This window comes from Syngnathus floridae, chromosome 13 (genome assembly GCF_059516105.1).
Source record: "Syngnathus floridae isolate MCC-2025c chromosome 13, RoL_Sflo_1.0, whole genome shotgun sequence".
NCBI classification, from domain to species: domain Eukaryota; kingdom Metazoa; phylum Chordata; class Actinopteri; order Syngnathiformes; family Syngnathidae; genus Syngnathus; species Syngnathus floridae.
The window spans coordinates 12,552,758-12,569,145 of record NC_142425.1 but is presented as its reverse complement, the minus strand read 5'-3'; the positions used below and the strand labels follow the sequence as shown (position 1 = coordinate 12,569,145).

General features: G+C 48.3%; 2 protein-coding genes across 2 annotated transcripts; both read left to right on the top strand.

The window, feature by feature from the left end:
* The first annotated feature begins 1,606 nt into the window (after positions 1-1,606).
* Positions 1,607-7,203, top strand: amotl2a (angiomotin like 2a). The gene is made up of 11 exons (XM_088395060.1): positions 1,607-1,923; positions 2,637-3,299; positions 3,364-3,463; positions 3,557-3,701; positions 3,766-3,858; positions 4,376-4,671; positions 4,756-4,940; positions 5,011-5,112; positions 5,463-5,608; positions 5,832-5,942; positions 6,019-7,203. Exons 2-11 carry the CDS (start codon positions 2,704-2,706, stop codon positions 6,105-6,107), a joined length of 1,863 nt encoding a protein of 620 aa, XP_088251186.1. The 5' UTR covers positions 1,607-1,923; positions 2,637-2,703; the 3' UTR covers positions 6,108-7,203.
* A 2,238-nt stretch (positions 7,204-9,441) lies between these two features.
* Positions 9,442-16,301, top strand: sap130a (Sin3A associated protein 130 a). The gene is made up of 21 exons (XM_088393947.1): positions 9,442-9,566; positions 10,144-10,287; positions 10,532-10,788; positions 10,867-11,034; positions 11,124-11,250; positions 11,325-11,440; positions 11,511-11,635; positions 11,706-11,853; positions 11,939-12,029; positions 12,101-12,205; positions 12,274-12,415; positions 12,523-12,638; positions 12,763-13,047; positions 13,169-13,322; positions 13,474-13,572; positions 13,691-14,052; positions 14,142-14,369; positions 14,462-14,587; positions 14,675-14,778; positions 14,899-15,012; positions 15,116-16,301. Exons 2-21 carry the CDS (start codon positions 10,173-10,175, stop codon positions 15,272-15,274), a joined length of 3,141 nt encoding a protein of 1,046 aa, XP_088250073.1. The 5' UTR covers positions 9,442-9,566; positions 10,144-10,172; the 3' UTR covers positions 15,275-16,301.
* Positions 16,302-16,388: the final 87 nt, after the last annotated feature.

Below are 16,388 nucleotides of genomic sequence, written 5' to 3'. Positions count from 1 at the left end.
CATGCTGGGTTAGTGGTCATGAATTTGGGTGACCATGTGGGGTGCCTAACCCCCCCCCCCTTCCGCCCCATCAGCAAACTGCAAGCTAGGTCAGACGCCATGGTCATGGTAATTTGAGGAATGTGTCCATTTCCTCCTTTGCGGGGTGTGTGTGTGGGGGGGGGGGTGTCGGTCAAACAAAAGAAGCTTCTCCCACCTCAGCTCACATCACCATCAGCACACAGCAGCTCACATTGTGCTCAGCCAACTCCACCAAAGTGGCACCCGTACTTAGCTTTAGGAAAAGAAAAAAAAAAAAAAAGTTTATTTATACCACATCAGCGTTTAGGAGACTGCTTTGTGCGTTGTGTTTTTATGTTGCAGGTGAAAACAAAGAAAATAGCTTTGTGTTTGGTGTACACACAAACTACTACTTTCTAATCACAACAATCAAACAACAAGACAAGTCCCCTGGAATGAAACTTTTTTGTGGTTCTATTCATGATTGACTTTTTTTTTTTAACCCAATTTTATGTCTTTTAGGAGGTCAATGGCAGACTTACTTTGTATATGAAGACAAGGGTTAGAAAAATCAAATATATATTTTAAAAAAAACGACCACTTTCAGGAAAAACGACTTTTTGGTCGGGTTACTCATGATTGACATTCCTACCAAATTTCATGCTACTCAGGGAAACTTGTCTTTGAGGTGGAATTTTTCCCAACAGTCCAATTTAAGTTAATCTTTGAAGGATCCCAAACCACAATGGCTGACTTCCTGTGTGTTTTCAGGCAATACTTCTTGGAACCTTATCGGTCTACTCGTGACACTCCAAATTTTTTATTCTTGTCTCCCTTTATGTAAGTAAGCTCGCAGAAATAGTTTTTGAACTCCTATCAAAATAGTTCTTCTAGAAAACACAAAAACGACATTGTGCTGATTAGCGTAAGCGGAATTTTAGCGCCGTTGGTTGTTTTTTTTTGGGGGGGGGGTTCGGCTCAAGTCTTATCTGGAGACGAGTGTCAGTTGAACTGCCATGCAAATGAGCAGGTGGACGTTTGGCTGCAAACCTGGGCGGGCCACGAGGCGGGCAGGCGCTAACAAGCGCTGTTTTGTTTACAAGCTGCCGACATATTAGCCCCCCCCCTGCCCGCCACCCTCCAATGGATGGACAGCTGATCCCAAAAAGCTGGAATGATGGTGCCTTGGGGGGGGTTGAGGGCAGCAGATGGCAGGTCTGCCCCCATCATGTCTGCTTTTTGGGGGGAGAACAATGCATCTCTCACAGCTTCTGCTCAAAGGAGGGAAGATTGTTTGGGGGGGGGTTGAGTTTGTGGACAGCTGGCAGGCAACGTGCCTCGTAGACCAACAACCCACCCCCCAACCCATTCAGCCAGCACACCAGGACCCTCACTCCACAATTACCCGGCACGAGCCCCGGCTTAAATATTTACCCTCAATGATTAATCCTAGACTAGTTTTGAAATCTATCATCTTACAAATGCAGTGTACTAACATTTCCAACTGCCCTGAAGGTCACAATCGCTAAAGGTCATTTTGCAGGAATAGTGTAATTTCTGACAGTCCCTGAATGCAACATTAGACCCTTGGAAAGCTAGGTGGATACATATATAGCTAGACAGCCCCCCCCCCTGCTCACGCCATCATCAGCACCACCACCCCTTGCCCACCTCCTCCTTCCTTTTCCTCTCCCCCCTCCTTCTGGTGTGTTTGATCCCCGGGGGACGTGAAGCCTCAGCATTCCACTCATTCCTCCCTCGCAACAATCAGCCTGTGAGCCTTTTATGAGCCACACTCAGTCTGCTCACACTCAGTTGCGCGCGTGGACTGCATTTGCGCACTCCAGGAGCTTTTCGGAGTTTTTTTTTTTTTTACTCCCGGACTTTGAAGTGTTCTTCTTTGTGTGATGAGACTAAAATTTGGTGAGTTTTTGAGTGTTTTATCGATTTTTTTCCTCCCCCGTCTTATGTTTTATGGAATGTGCTACACAATGGCGCAAGAAGTGTACGTGGAGAAGAATTCTTGGCCGTTGGGTCGTGCAGAGCTTTGTGTTAAAAATATTGGAAGGTTGTTCTAGACCTTTTAAGTTAGTAAGAAATTAGTAAGAAAAAAACAATTTAAAGTGTAAAATTGCATTGTGTAGAATTTTACATGATGGTTTTGTTTTTACATTTTTATTTCTTGATTTTGATTGGCACTCCAAAAAAAAAAATCTGCATTGTTTATTTTATTTTAATTCATCTTCAGTCTTACAGGCTTTCAACAATAATGTTACAAAAAAAAATAATTTTATGTGTTATTTACAAGACAGTTGTGGAGCAATCAGCAAATACTATTTGAGGAATTATGACATTTCATTGGCTGGGGTTTTTATTCAACTGATTTATTTAGCTGATGATCAACAACATCGGATTGGCTCAATTACTCGGACAGCACCATAAAGCATATTAAGTGTTGATCAACAGCTGCTGTCTCATTTCAGAAATCTTCTTGAGACTTTTTTTGTGGGACAACTCATGAACAGCATGCCTACCAAATTTCAGGCACTTATAATGCAGTTCTACCAAATCAAATTTCATGTTCCCTCACACGCTGAAATCCTAACTGAGAGGTTGACAAGTGTCTTTTCCTTCAGATTCCTTGTGATCCGTGCTGTTCCTCAAGTCCCCCCCCATCCAGGCCTCCCCCTCGCCTTCTTGGACATGAGAACCGCCGAGGCTGCCCCTGGGACGGTCCTGCACCGCCTCATCCAGGAGCAGCTTCGCTTCGGGAACCTAGCAGACACCCGTGCCCTGCTGGCCATCCAGCAGCAGGCCTTACGTGGTAGCGGCGGTGGTCGAGGAAGTCCTCGTTCTTCTCAGGAGAACCTAACCGAGTGCCAGTACCTGCACATGTCCACCCGGCAGGACCCCCAAGGCCAGGAATACCAGGGAAGCTGTGTTCATCCGGAAAAGCCTTTGAGGATTTCCTACCACGGGGAGGAGCTTCCCACCTACGAGGAGGCCAAAGTGCATTCGCAGTACCTAAAAGGGGAGCTGGACTCTGGCGTGGACATGCACTGGGATGCCAAGCGGGAGCACGCCCGCTCCCTCAGCGAGCGCCTCATGCGACTCACCCTGGAAGGGAACCCGGGGCCTAGAATGCTCCCGGCCATGAGCACCTCTCAGAGCTTTCCGCAGTTGTACACCGCCATTCCTCAAGGGGACCCGCGGGGACCCCCGCCTGGGTACCCACCCCAGGACCAGGAGGTGTACTTCCTTGACCCTAACCCGCCTCCACCCTTCTATTCTCAGCGCAGGTATAGTCGACTCGGCTCGACTGGTTTAAAGTCTGCGGTCGATTCATTTCATTCCACCCATCAGGGAAAGGTCCGGAGACGAGGGTGATGCCCTCAGGCGGGAGAACTGGAGACTGAGGCGGGAAGTGGACATCTACGCTGAGAAGGCCGCACGGCTGCATAAGGTAAATGAGGAGGATTTCCTTCTTTTGTCCCTCCTTTACTTTCTTTCTTTCCTTCCTCGACTCTTTGATTGACGCTCCAATGTCTCCTCCAAGCTGGAGAATGAGATCGCCAGGATCTCCGAGGCGTACGAGACTCTAATGAAGGGCTCATCCAAGCGTGAAGTGCTGGAGAAGACCATGAGGAACAAGCTGGAGGCCCAGATCAAAAGGATGCACGATTTCAACCGGGATCTCAAAGGTACGGCGTGACTCGGTAATTTGATACCAGAACTTCAAACCCTAAACCATGTGTTGCTTTCCAGAACAAGTGTGCGCCGCCGCCAAGCAGAGAGCAGACAAGGAAACCGAATGCTCCGAACAAAAGCAACACGTTTTCCTCAAGCTACTCGAACAAAGTGAGTCCACGCACACACACACACACACACTTGTTTGTGGACTGGACACAAGTCGGACAATAGTAGGGCGTTGACTTCACCGTCTCGCTGGCGCTCGCTTATATTTTCAGCTTCTTGTTTGCTTGGCGTTCCGTGGAGGCATTCCACAGCTTTTGGCAGTACAAAGCTATGCCTTGTGTATGTACGTGTGTGCGCATGTAAGTGGATCAGAGGAAGTCTGCATTCCCCTGGCAGGCATGCAGTCACAGCACGGGGGGGGCCGGGGGGGGGGTTGTGTAATCAAGCCCCTTTTCCAAGTGACACATCATTTTCTGTTTTATTGAGGAGTTACGGAAAAACAAGTACAAAAGCTGCAGTGTGTGTCGATTTCTTCTCAACTTTATTTATAAAAGGAAACCACAGCTGTCATCCACACAGCCTGGAAGAAAGAAAATGAAAACAACAAGGGGCCCGAAATTGATCCCTGTGGAACACCCATATGAAAGATTTTTTTAACTCGGTGTAAATGTGCGTCCAGATGAGGAGCAGCAACGTGAACGTGAACGTCTGGAGAGGTCCCTCCAGAACTTGCGGGTGTCGGCGGAGGAGAGCCAGCGTGGACGCGAGCTCCTGGAGAAGGCTCTGCTCTCAGCGCACGCCCGAAACCGCCAACTGGAGGACGAACTGCACAGGAAGCGAGCCTACGTGCAGAAGGTGGAACGCCTCCAGAGCTCGCTGGGTCAGCTGCAGGCGGCGTGCGAGAAGCGAGAAGAACTGGAGATGCGATTGCGCACCCGCCTTGAGCAGGAACTCAAAAGCATGCGTGTGCAACAGGTGAAGATATTTCCCGATGGAGGAAATCTCGAGGTAGAGTTAAAATCCATCAGGGGGAACTAACTTAACCCACGTTGCCTTCAGAACCAGACCTCGGGCTCCGTGGCTTCGGAGCTAAGCTCTTCGCTGTCGCAACAGCAGCTGAGGGAACGTGAGGAACGTATCCTGGCCTTGGAAGCAGACATCACCAAATGGGAACAGAAGTATCTTGAGGAAAGCACCATGAGACAGTTTGCCATGGACGCCGCCGCCACAGCTGCAGCTCAAAGGTACATGAGAAAATCACAGCTGCCCAAAAACATCCCAGTTTTTCTTTTAACAGTTTTGGTTACTTTACAGAGATACCACCATCATCAACACCTCACCCCGACATTCCCCCGACAGCAGTTTTAACGAGGACCTGCCTCTGACCAATCACAGACGTCAGGAGATGGAGAACAGGTACGCAAAATGTTCTAGAAAATCCCCAATAACCATTCAGGTCACTCGGACCAATTCCAGGTCTCCGGAAAATCCAGCAGAATTCCACCAACTGATTTTCCAAGATAGAAATTAAATTCATCCCTGTTAACTTCACAATGGGTCCATTCAATACTTTTCACACATGTTTGGAGCTTGCAGACTTCCTCTAAAATTGAAAAGATACCCAGTGCTTTGGTTCCGTCTGATATTTGGTGTTCTGCGTAATCCGGCAGAGATCATCATTATGTGATAAGAATACAGGATGGCCTTTGTGTTTTTAAAAGAATGCCTAAAGTTATTTATCGATTAACGCGAGCGTCCGTGTGCAGAATCCGAGCCCTTCACGCGCAGCTCCTGGAGAAGGATGCCATGATTAAAGTCCTCCAGCAGCGCTCCAGATGGGAGCAATCCAATCTTCGTCCGACCGCGTCCGTCCCGTCCATCGCCACGGCGACCGGCAGTACCGAAACTAAAGGTGAGCTAACGCGAGATCGTATCGAGGGACAACTGGCCGAAAAAAAAACCCAGACGGCCCCTCCTGGTTCTCAAATAGACGAGGCGTTTTTAAGATGGAATGCGTGTCACGGCCCGCCTCCAGAATAGCCCCGATCCAGAATAGTCATGGGAAGAAGCGAGCGTGTAAATGTGGATGTAAGCAAAGCTAATTAAGCTACTTCTTTCTTTGTCCGCATCCGCAGGAAAGAGCTTCTCGGATGACCAGACAGGTGGCGCCGTGCTACGACGCAAAAGCCGGGACTCCAGCACGCAATGTGACCAACTCGAACCAAAGTTAGCCATGGCCGCCTCTGGTGAGTTTTTGTTTCTTAATAAATGTAGATTGTTATCTTCAATTGTTGTCATGACGATGATGTTTGTCGGGCGCAGATAATTCAGAAGAAGCCGAGCTGGCAGGAATCCGACGGGCCTCGGAGAGCATCAACAACGACTCCGAGATAGTGGAGATCCTCATTTGAGGGATGTTGCTGTATTTTATTTATTTTTTTGGTCATCGCTGCTTATTTGTATCGTGTCGCCCTTTAAGCTAAATGTTTTTATAATTTAAAAGAATGGAAGTTGTCGGTGGAGGCGTGCCGTGTCTTCTGTGTGACAGAACAATGTATATTTAACTTTTATTTATCTTTGGGGATGGAACGTTTACAAAACTCTCAACGCGGAGCGGCTTTAGAAAATCCCAAAGCGTTGTCGCCCAACGCTGATGATACGAAAACATTATTTCGCTACATTTCAGGCGTGAGAGAAGGGAAGGTTTGTTTTTCAGGATTAGTTTTTATGAGGACTCCATCGAGGTTCAACTTAACGCTACGTGATGTTGAATTTAGCCTTCGCACGGGTCAGACCTTCCAACTCCGAAGCTAATATTTGCGGCCTTGTAGCGTCAATTCCCCCTGGCCTTGCCTCGCCCCTGCGCTGGAAGCTAATCTTCTCACATTCCTGGCTGAGGGAGTGAGAAAAAAAGGCTATCTAAAGCGGGGAATGTGAAGTCCCTCAGCCCTCGTTAAAACGTTGCGCATTCCCCCCGCTTTAGATAGACTTTGCTTTCCGCCATCAGCCAAACTCCAACTTTGCCTGGAATGTGTTTTCGTATTAAACTGGAATGCCCACTCTGGAAGGGGGGGGGGGGAAATACCACCTCGGTACACTAATCCAGTTTGGAAGTGTCGCCGTTGATGTCAGTGGGGATTACCCAAACGTAAATTCGGACATTAAATGGCTCGTTCCACTTCATGCTTTCCCATCCATCGCACACGATATGAATCACTGCATTTGCTGGTCAATGCAGCGGAACACAAAATGGCTCCCTCGGAATGTGTTTACATGCAAGTGAAGTTAATATATAATTGTTTTTCTTTTTTTGTTTGTTTGTTTTCTGGTGCCAAAGATGTTCTCTGATTTGGTTTTGTTCTCATATTAATGTTATAACAGGTGACATAGATACACAAAAAGTTTCTGATCCAGTATGGACATTGCTGTGAAGTTTTTTTGGTGAAGTATATGACTTAATATTTCACCCGACTGAGAGATTAAAGATATTAATATATGTCCAGCAAATGGCTTTCTCTTTTATTTTGATAGCAGTTCTAAAATGAAAAAAAAAATTGATCTGACAAAAAAACCAAAAAAAACTTTCAAATAAAAAAATAAAAAAATACTTTTTTCAAACTATTTACATAATTTTTCAAATAAAAACAAAATAATGTATCTGACCAAAAAAAACTATTTGCATTTTTACGCTCCAATCAGCACAATTTATTATTATTTTTTTTATCAGTTCTCCGTTTCCTTTAAACAAACCCTGAAGATCTTCCACTGCTGAGATCTGCCTTATCAGGCATCTTCCGTCTTGGCATGTGCAGCTGTGCCGCATATAAAAAAAAGAAAAAAATTCTTAATGTCAATATTTATGCCTTCCTCGTTGGCCCGCTCGGTGAGACAGCGATGGCATTCCGTGGATGCCATTCGTTCTCTCACCGCTGCTGTCTTTACTTGTTGAAAATAGCCATGGAGAATCTCTTCCCAAACAGGGCAGGTGTCTTTGAGATTTACCGTCGCCCTTTTTTGGCCCATTTCTCACTTGCATACTCCAAATTTCTGATTAATTCCTGCAAGCATCACCCTCCCTCACTCGCCCGGCGATGAACTGAGAGGAATGTTCCGAGTCGGAGCGCTGAGTGACGGAACATTGCTCCCAGGAATTAACATCTCGTGTCATTCCATCCACACACACACATCTGGATTCCTGCTGGGATTGCCGTGACCTAGCATCCCAAGTCTAGGCGCATCCATTTTCTAAAATCTGGAATTCCCCCAAGATGGTCGCTTTCAATCAAAATGGCAAAATACCAGGCTTGGGTCGAATTGTGAGCCCCAAGATGGCTGCCTTGTTAAATTTCAGGCATGGATCCCCGAAGTAGCTACGCATGGCATTTTTATCGCTAAGTTCCCGCTATGCTACATCAACGTCAAACAGTTGAAAAATCCATGTCGAACTCTGTGCTTTGCTCTCATTTTCATGGAAATTCCACAACTTCCTGCCTACAGCTTCCATGGAATGTCAACCCCCGCCTCATAGCGCCCCACCACTCAACTTTTCCACGAAGCTTCTGATTTTTTGGAATGTTTCTCCTATGAATGAATTCCTGAAAACGCACCATTTTTTGCAAGTGCTTGTGACATTTTAAAACTGTGTGCGTTTTAGCGGGCACTCGCCCATAAATCAAAATTGGGCTGCTTGACTTTGCCCCAATTGATCTTTCTTTACCCTTCTAACTATTTTCTGCCGTATGTCGAGAATGCACCGCTTCTTGTCGAAATCAACATGCTGACAGTGTGTGTGTGTGTTTAAGTATGTCAAGTGTGTTTATGTGCGTGGACTCGTGTATGCGAAAGCGTGCAGCTGTGCAGAATTGTCCGATCATGCCTGAGCATGCAGAACGAGTTTACGCAGCCACACGTACGCTGCATGTAAATAACGAAGGCCCTAAATTAAATAACGGAAATAATGCTGGACCAACGGCGAGTCTGTCTTTTGTTAGCGTGACCAGCTGGGAGGTGGCTTCGTAGCTATGCGATAACACAGAGGCCTACTTGGAGGCAGCAGTTCATCCACGACATTGCAAATCGGTAAACGATATAAGCAGTATTGAAACACTCAAGAAACTTTTCCCCTCAACACTTGTTATTGTGTTGTTTGATGCTCGCTGAGCTGAGGTCATGAATGGCATCACAATGACAGGTGCAGGCAATAAAATAGAACTTTTCGAGGTGAAAAGGGCACAACGCTATTCACCCCATTCCCAAATGTCAGTTTAGCGCCACCTAGCGTATATATGTGGTATCACAACCAGGAGTCATAATCAAGTGGCGGGAGATTCAGCAGGGACCGCCAGCCCGAATTGACAAAATGATTGGCGTTTTCACTTAATAGAATAAAAAATACCTTAATTGATGGATAAAAAAGTAAACATATTTAAATAACTTAAATAATGGTAAACATTATTGTGGAGGTCAAAGGATATTCTCGCTCTCCCATTGGTCGACACTTTGGTCTTATTTTCGCTGATTGGTTAAGGGCAGCAGAAGGGCGGCTCTTGGTTGTTAAGGTTGGTCGACGCATTTCTCACGCTTCCATTTGGCAATGCCCCGGCTTTCTCTTCCCTCATTCGTTAAAACTAGTTAGAGGGGCCGGCTCTCAATTTAAAATTGCGATTGGTTGATGCATGTTCCCCACTCCCATTGGTCGACCTCTTGGAATTCTCTTCCCCGATTGGTTGAAAGAGTCAAGGGGGCCGGCTCTCGAGCAAGCGTTCTTCCGGCTTACATGTTGTCGCGAACGAAGAAAAAAAGGAAAAGAAAAGACGAATGGAAAAATTGTAATCCAGAAAAGGAGCGTTGCTTATAAATTCAGTAATAAGGTAAACACATGTGGACACTCGGAAAAGCCTTCCCTTGTGTAGCGTGACCCGTTTTAAGCAGTCGTTCGCCATAAAAGTTAATTTGGACGTGAGTGATAAACAGGCGGCAGCAAGACCTAGCGAGTCTCACGTTAGCTTGTTGCTAATAAGCTCGCTCGGATAAAAAAATATTCCTTCTACTATGTGATGTTATCGAAGCAAAAGCGTCGAATATTTCTGGTGGAAGTCTCACTGGGCTAACATCGTGTTCTCTTCCCAAAGCGGCGAAAATGACGTCGCTTCACTTGATAAATGGTGATGAAACTTGAGGTTAGACGAGTGTTTCGAGCGATAAACGCAAGGAAAAATACTCTTTAATTGACGTATCGATTTGCTTATGTTAACCGGGTGTCTTATAATGTTAGCCGATAACCATAACTATGTTCAGTTTTTGTACCCTCGCTCAGTCCGCTTAAGGGTTAATTTTTTCGAGTCTTTCATTGTTGAGGTGCTCGTACTTCTCTTGGCACAGCCGCGCATGCGCACTTGTTCTTTCTTTTCACACGCGTGTATTTACGTACTTTTTCTTTTTCTCAAGTCGTCGAGTTAAAGAAAATAAAAATCCGAATGAGCTCCCAACAATTCCCACGACACGGGCAGCCCGCCTCGAGTCCCGGAGGACCTCCCCTGATGCCCGCCGGTGGAAACCTGGTGCCTGTCAGTCAACCGTCAAATCTGCAAGGTGAGCAAAATAACCATCACTTTTCCAATAATTAATAAGTGATGCCCAAATACCAGGGAGGGAGCGAGACATTAAATTTGAGTCGGTACAAGGGAGTGATTTGAATAATTATTATTTAATGAGTACCAAGAGTAATCGTCTAACTAGATTAGTTGTATCACAAGTCCAACGTGGGGGGGGGGGAACGCTCCATTCCTTTCTGTTTGTTTACGATAATCCATAAATAAATATGATCGTTTAATAGCCGGCGCTGAGGCTGTGGACAGCGACCAGCAGGAGCACCCGCCAGCGGGAGGCGGCACGAGTACGGTGGTGTTCCGGGACGACAAGCAGGAGACCATGGTGGTGCGACCATACCCGCAAGTGCAGACGCACGGGCAGCCACAGCCCGCCCCGCAGGCGCTGCCCATCCAGCCTGGTGGGCCGCCTATGGCCTTGCCTGCTCCGCCGGTGCATCTGCCGCAAGGCCAGCCCACGGTCCTCACTGACGGGCAGATGAAGGTACCTTATCCAAGAGTTGACAACCAACATTGTATGTCTTTCTTAAATTCAAATCTAAGTGAAAATAATCACCCTTAGGCGGTTCTGAAGTCCCCCATGCCGAGCCGCCTGATAGCCCCTGCGCCGGCATCCAACCAGGGCCACATCACCATTCCCCCCAAGGTCCCGGCCCACATGACGTCCACCCCGGAGAGCAGCAGCGCTACCACGCTTTCTATTCCCGTGGCCACCATCAGCGGACAGCAGGTGTCGTGTCACGTCTGCACCAAGTTTTGATCTCATGTTTCCCAGCCCAAAATCTAAAATGACTTTGGTGGCCTTTCTTTGTGCGTCAGGGTCACTCGAGCAACTTGCACCACCTGATGTCAGCCAACATCCAGATCATTCGAGGTAGCGGCCCAACGCTGCAGATCGGGACCCCTGCCGTGCCGCCGCAGACTTTTACGTCGCATCTCCCACGAGGTATCTTACTAGTTTGATTGGACAACCGATAAATGTTAGTTTTAACACGCATATATTTATGTTTTCCCTCACAGGTGCAGCCGCAGCCGCCGTCATGTCCAGCTCCAAAACAGTCCTCCGACCGGCCACTGGAGCAGGGGCAGGCCCGGGGCAGCCCACCGTGCAGCACATCATCCACCAGACTATTCAGGTACTAAACACACATATTGTGCACTCCATCATTTTATGAGTGTGTGTGTAAGACGTCGTCGTCTCCACAGTCTCGTCCGGCTGTGACGACGTCCACGTCTGTGCTTCCCACCGCGGTGGCCCCCATTTCAGCCACGAGGACCCAGTCTCCCGTCATCAGTCCCACGGCCACGCATGCTGCAGAAGTTGCTCACGGGTATTTCAACATTCAACTTGCATTGGAAAATCCTCTGAGGCTTTAAATTACGGGATCTGTTTGCTTCCAGGCGTCCCGGCTTGACCATTCACCCGCCACCAGCCAGTATCAGCATCCAGAGGCCTCAGACGTCACGCGACACAGCCACGCGCATCACGCTGCCCTCGCACCCGGCCATCGGCGCTCAGAAACCTCAGCCACCGCACACCATGACGCAGGTTAATCGACTCGACGGCAAAGGAAAGATTTTTTTTTTTGCTTTTCCCAGACAGAAAATGTAAATGCCCCGTTTTGATCTCATAGAAGCCCATCTTCAGTACCGTCACGCCCGTGGCAGCAGCCACCGTGGCGCCCATCGTGGCCACCAACACCGTGCCCTCCACTACCTCGATCGGTACGCAGTCACAAGAAAGACAAAAAAGATAGCGGATGAACTCCTAATGCACGTTTGTGCGTTGCGTTCAGGTTCCGTGCCCCACACCCAAATGAGCAGCAACACTATCGTCACCATGACGATGGCCTCCCACTCGTCGCACGCCACCGCCGTCACCACCTCGGCCATCCCCGTCGGTGAGTTTTCCCATTTTGGACTTTCCCGCTTTTCCTTCACTTTGGTCTCACCTCGGTGTCGCTCGCAGCCAAAGTGGTGCCCCAGCCCATCGCCCACTCGTCGTCTCGGGTGCAGCCCGACTACCCCGGGGAGAGGGCCAACCTCATTCCCATTCAGGGCCATCGCTCGTCGCCCAACCCCGTCACCATGGAGCCGAGAAGCGACAACAGGTGGGATCAGATATTTTGCTAAACGACATCTTTGATCTAATGTTCCATATATACATTATTTGATCTCATATATTTTGAGTAACCTTTTTTGACCTTTGATTTTCAAGGCCTCCCGTTCCGGTCCAGTTCCAGTATTTCCTGCCGACGTACTCGTCGTCGTATCCCCTGACTCACACCTACACCCCCATCAGCAGCTCTGTGTCCACCATCCGTCAATATCCTGGTAGGAAAGAGGTTTTGTTAAACAATAAATTCATTGGGTTTCTTTGTCGGGCAATTAAATTGGCGCCACCATATTTTAAAATCATTTTTCCACATCGTAACCTGAGTTTCTCCTCCTTTTTAAGTGACTCCCCAAGCTCCAAGTTCTGCACTGCCCGCGCAGGCCGGCGTGGGTGTGGCCACCACCGTGCACCTCAACCACATGCAGCTCATGGCGGTGGACCGCATCGGCCTGCCGTCGGCGCAGATCAGCACCCAGGGCATCCAGCCGGCGCCCATCGCCACGCAGGGCATCCAACCGGCGCCCATTGGTGTGCAAGGCCTCCACCCGGGTACGGCATCCATCGGTGCGCCTGGCCTCCAGCAGGGCGGCGGCCAACAGCAGCAACCGCCTGCTGAAGCAAAATCTGGTACCCTTGACTTGTTCTCTATAAATTCAAATTTTTTTTCTCTTGAATCTAACCGCAGCCTAAGGAAAAGTAGTACAAGAATTGCTTTCAAGGATTACTCAACCGTTTTAACCCCATCCAGGTGTGGTCTTGGCTGACGGCTTTGTGGCTAACCCGATCGGCAGCACCGCTCAGCCCGTCGGCACCATGGTGCAGGCTCACGGACAGGCAGGGGCGCCCACCCAGGTGTCCTCGCCGAGACCCTGCATCCTACGCAAGAAGCCCACCACCGAAAGGTGAGAGGCAATCCGAATCATTGATCAATTGAAAAAAAAAAAAATCAACATCGATTATTAAAATAATGATTTGTTGGGGCCTACAATAAATATGAGTGCACTAATTTTCAGGCTCGACACTTCTAACTTCTTGTTCATGTTTTGTTTTCAGTTGTGTTCGCAAGACCCTCATTCCTGCTCAGCCCAGTGAACCGAGCAGCGTCCGAATGGAGAGTGGCATGAGAGGGGCGAGTTCCCCCCGACCCGCAGGGTGAGCATGTTTAGTAAAGCTAAAAATAGATGTGTGTGCTAACTGGCTAATGCTATATCTAATTTTGAATGGTATTCAAAACAGTTCTTGAGTGCACTTTGACCTTTCACCCACTCAGAGTCAAACCCAAAGCCGAGGTGCACATGGCAGTGGCCCCTCCCGTCATGGCCGCCGTGGATGCGCTGCCCCCGCCACAGGGCGGCGAGAAGCAAGCGATAGTGGCATCGGGGGCCCCGCACCTCGCCCAGGCCCTGCCCGCCATTCTGGCCACGCCGGGGCCCGCACCGCCCTCTCAGCCCTCTGCCGTCCTTTCGGCCCTTCCTGCGGCCATGGCGGTGACTCCGCCTACTCCCGCTTCCATGGCCAACACGGTGGCGTCGCCCACGCCACCGGCCCCCAGCAGCACCGCCGCTTGCGTCGCCAGCTGCCCCGACGTTAAGGTCAAGCACGACCCGGACAGCGTAAACACCTCGCAGCCAGGTGAGGAGGCGACACTTGCACAAAGCTATTACCGATGCTGGTCATGCTTGAGGTTTACAACTTTTTTGTATTTGCTTTTTTCCTCACAGACGCCAACCCTGTCCTCAACACCCAGTCCTCCGCCCTCAACGTGCCCCCCACGGGAGACCTCATCCCAGGGGCCTCCCCGAGGAAGAAGCCTCGCAAGCAGCAGCACATCATCTCCATCGAGGAGAGCGAGATGATGGAGACCAACAGCACCGACGAGGAGAAGGTGCCCGGGAGGCCCATCACAGGCAGGGCTGAGCGCAGAGAATCTCCCCCCAGGGAATATGTCGGTACGTAGACGGGGGAAGTATTTACATACTTTTGATTGCTTTTGCATATTCAAATGCCACCTTTAAAAAAAAACAAAAAAAACCTCTCTCAGATGAGGAAGGGGTGCGCTACGTGCCCGTCAGGCCCCGGCCGCCCGTCACCCTCCTCCGGCACTACCGTAACCCCTGGAAAGCCGCCTACCACCACTTCCAGAGGTACAGCGATATCCGTGTCAAAGGTTCGTTTTTTCCAGACAGATGCAAAGTGCCACCGGGTTATCAATTCAAATAAATTCATTCATTTTGTGTGTGTGTTTTTATCTCAGAGGAGAAGAAGGGCACCTTACAGGACATGGCCAACCAGCGAGGGGTGGCGTGCCGAGCGCAAGGCTGGAAGATTCACCTGTGTGCCGCACAGCTCCGACAGCTGGTGAGTGGAAGCTGTTTCCTGACCTTTATTTATTTTTATTTTTTTTTTCTTAAACTTGATAAGGTGACGTCTCCGTCATGTTTTTGACCGACCTTCCCGCTGGTCATTTTACGTTTCCAGTCTAGTTTAGAGCACGATGTGTACAGCCGCCTGTCCTCCCTGCAAGAAGGCCTCATCCCCAAGAAGAGAGCGGGCGCAGACGACGACCTACACCGCATCAACGAACTCATACAGGTCCACCTTTAATCCCGTGAAAAAGTTCACACACATCGCCGCGATTTTAATTCCAATTCGGTGGACATTGTTCATGATTCGTCTTGTTCTTCGTTCCCCACAGGGCAACATGCAGCGCTGCAAGCTGGTCATGGACCAGGTGACGGAGGCTCGGGACACCATGATGAAAGTTCTGGAGCACAAAGAGAAAGTTCTGAAGCTGCTAAATAAGAACAGTGCTGTCAAGAAGTCGTCCAAGCTCAAGCGTAAAGAGCGGGCGTGAGGACCCCCCCCGCCCCAACTGTCCCTTTACCCGAACCCCCGCTCAGAATCTGGTGCTATGATCTGCTCTATACAATCACAAGCACCCAACGTGGGCAACATGAGGCTGGCGGGGACCTTTTTAGGAAGAGGTTCTCACTTTTTTTAGTTTTGTTTTCATTTCCGAAGACCTCGAGAGACGATGTTTGCTAACGTTGCTTCCACAGCGTCGCCTGGCCGTGGCGCAAAAAGAGGCAAGGAGGAGTAAGAAACGGTAACGTGAAGACCAACCTCAAACGTGCTGTTTTATGTTTTCTTTTCGATCAGTGCCTTCGTTGTGTTTGCGGATGATTTGGCCGCCAGCATTTTGCAACGACGTGTGCTCTCGTCACTCGTTTCCCTCCATTTTGTAGCACCCGATCAGGTTTAAAGTTTTCCTTGGGGGAGTTTGCAATTAAAAATAGTGGGTTTTGTCATCTTTGTTACAACTGTGAATATTATTTCTAATAGTAGAAAAGAATGAAAGAAGTGAATTGAATGTGGATGTCACCTAAACATTGGCCAAAGCAGATACTTTGCTTTAAGCATGCTAATTTGCAACACTGAAGACTTAGAATGGAAAAACTCTGACCTCATCTTCAGACAAACACTGCTTAAGCAACTTCCATCTGAACAAAGTGGATTTTTTTTCTTTTAATTGCAGACTCCCCCTTTAAATCAAGTCATTACTTTTCCTAAGTAGAAAAAAAAAGTCTATGGTTTACAATTTTCGTAATTGGCAATCATGTTTTTTTTGTTATTAGTGAAGAAGGCCGAGAAGGAATTTCAAACGGAGCGTTCTTATGTTCACAAGGCAAAAATTACTGTTTTAATGTGCTCTTTTCTTTTGTACACTCCTCCACCCTCAAATTGCAGACATTTTATGCCCTGCGATGTGTAAAAAAAAAAAGATTTCACAGAGAGGGAGAGTTGTAGTGAGTCGGGATCATTCAGCCCAGACCTTGTACATTGTTTTTGTCTGTAAGTATAGTAAAGATGCTTCAACAGTGCACACTTGTGCTCAGGTTTTATTCTACAACCAAATTCTTTAGTCATTTATATTGATCATATACATCTTCTGTGTTAAAAATTCTCAT

Bases quoted from the DNA above. Each gene is read 5' to 3' on its own strand.
- amotl2a (XM_088395060.1), top strand. From the start codon at position 2,704: ATGAGAACCGCCGAGGCTGCCCCTGGGACGGTCCTGCACCGCCTCATC. The intron at 5,113-5,462 runs GTACGCAAAATG...GTCCGTGTGCAG, and splicing joins CGTCAGGAGATGGAGAACAG to AATCCGAGCCCTTCACGCGC. The intron at 5,609-5,831 runs GTGAGCTAACGC...CCGCATCCGCAG, and splicing joins CGGCAGTACCGAAACTAAAG to GAAAGAGCTTCTCGGATGAC.
- sap130a (XM_088393947.1), top strand. From the start codon at position 10,173: ATGAGCTCCCAACAATTCCCACGACACGGGCAGCCCGCCTCGAGTCCC. The intron at 13,048-13,168 runs GTACCCTTGACT...AACCCCATCCAG, and splicing joins GCCTGCTGAAGCAAAATCTG to GTGTGGTCTTGGCTGACGGC. The intron at 14,779-14,898 runs GTGAGTGGAAGC...TTACGTTTCCAG, and splicing joins CCGCACAGCTCCGACAGCTG to TCTAGTTTAGAGCACGATGT.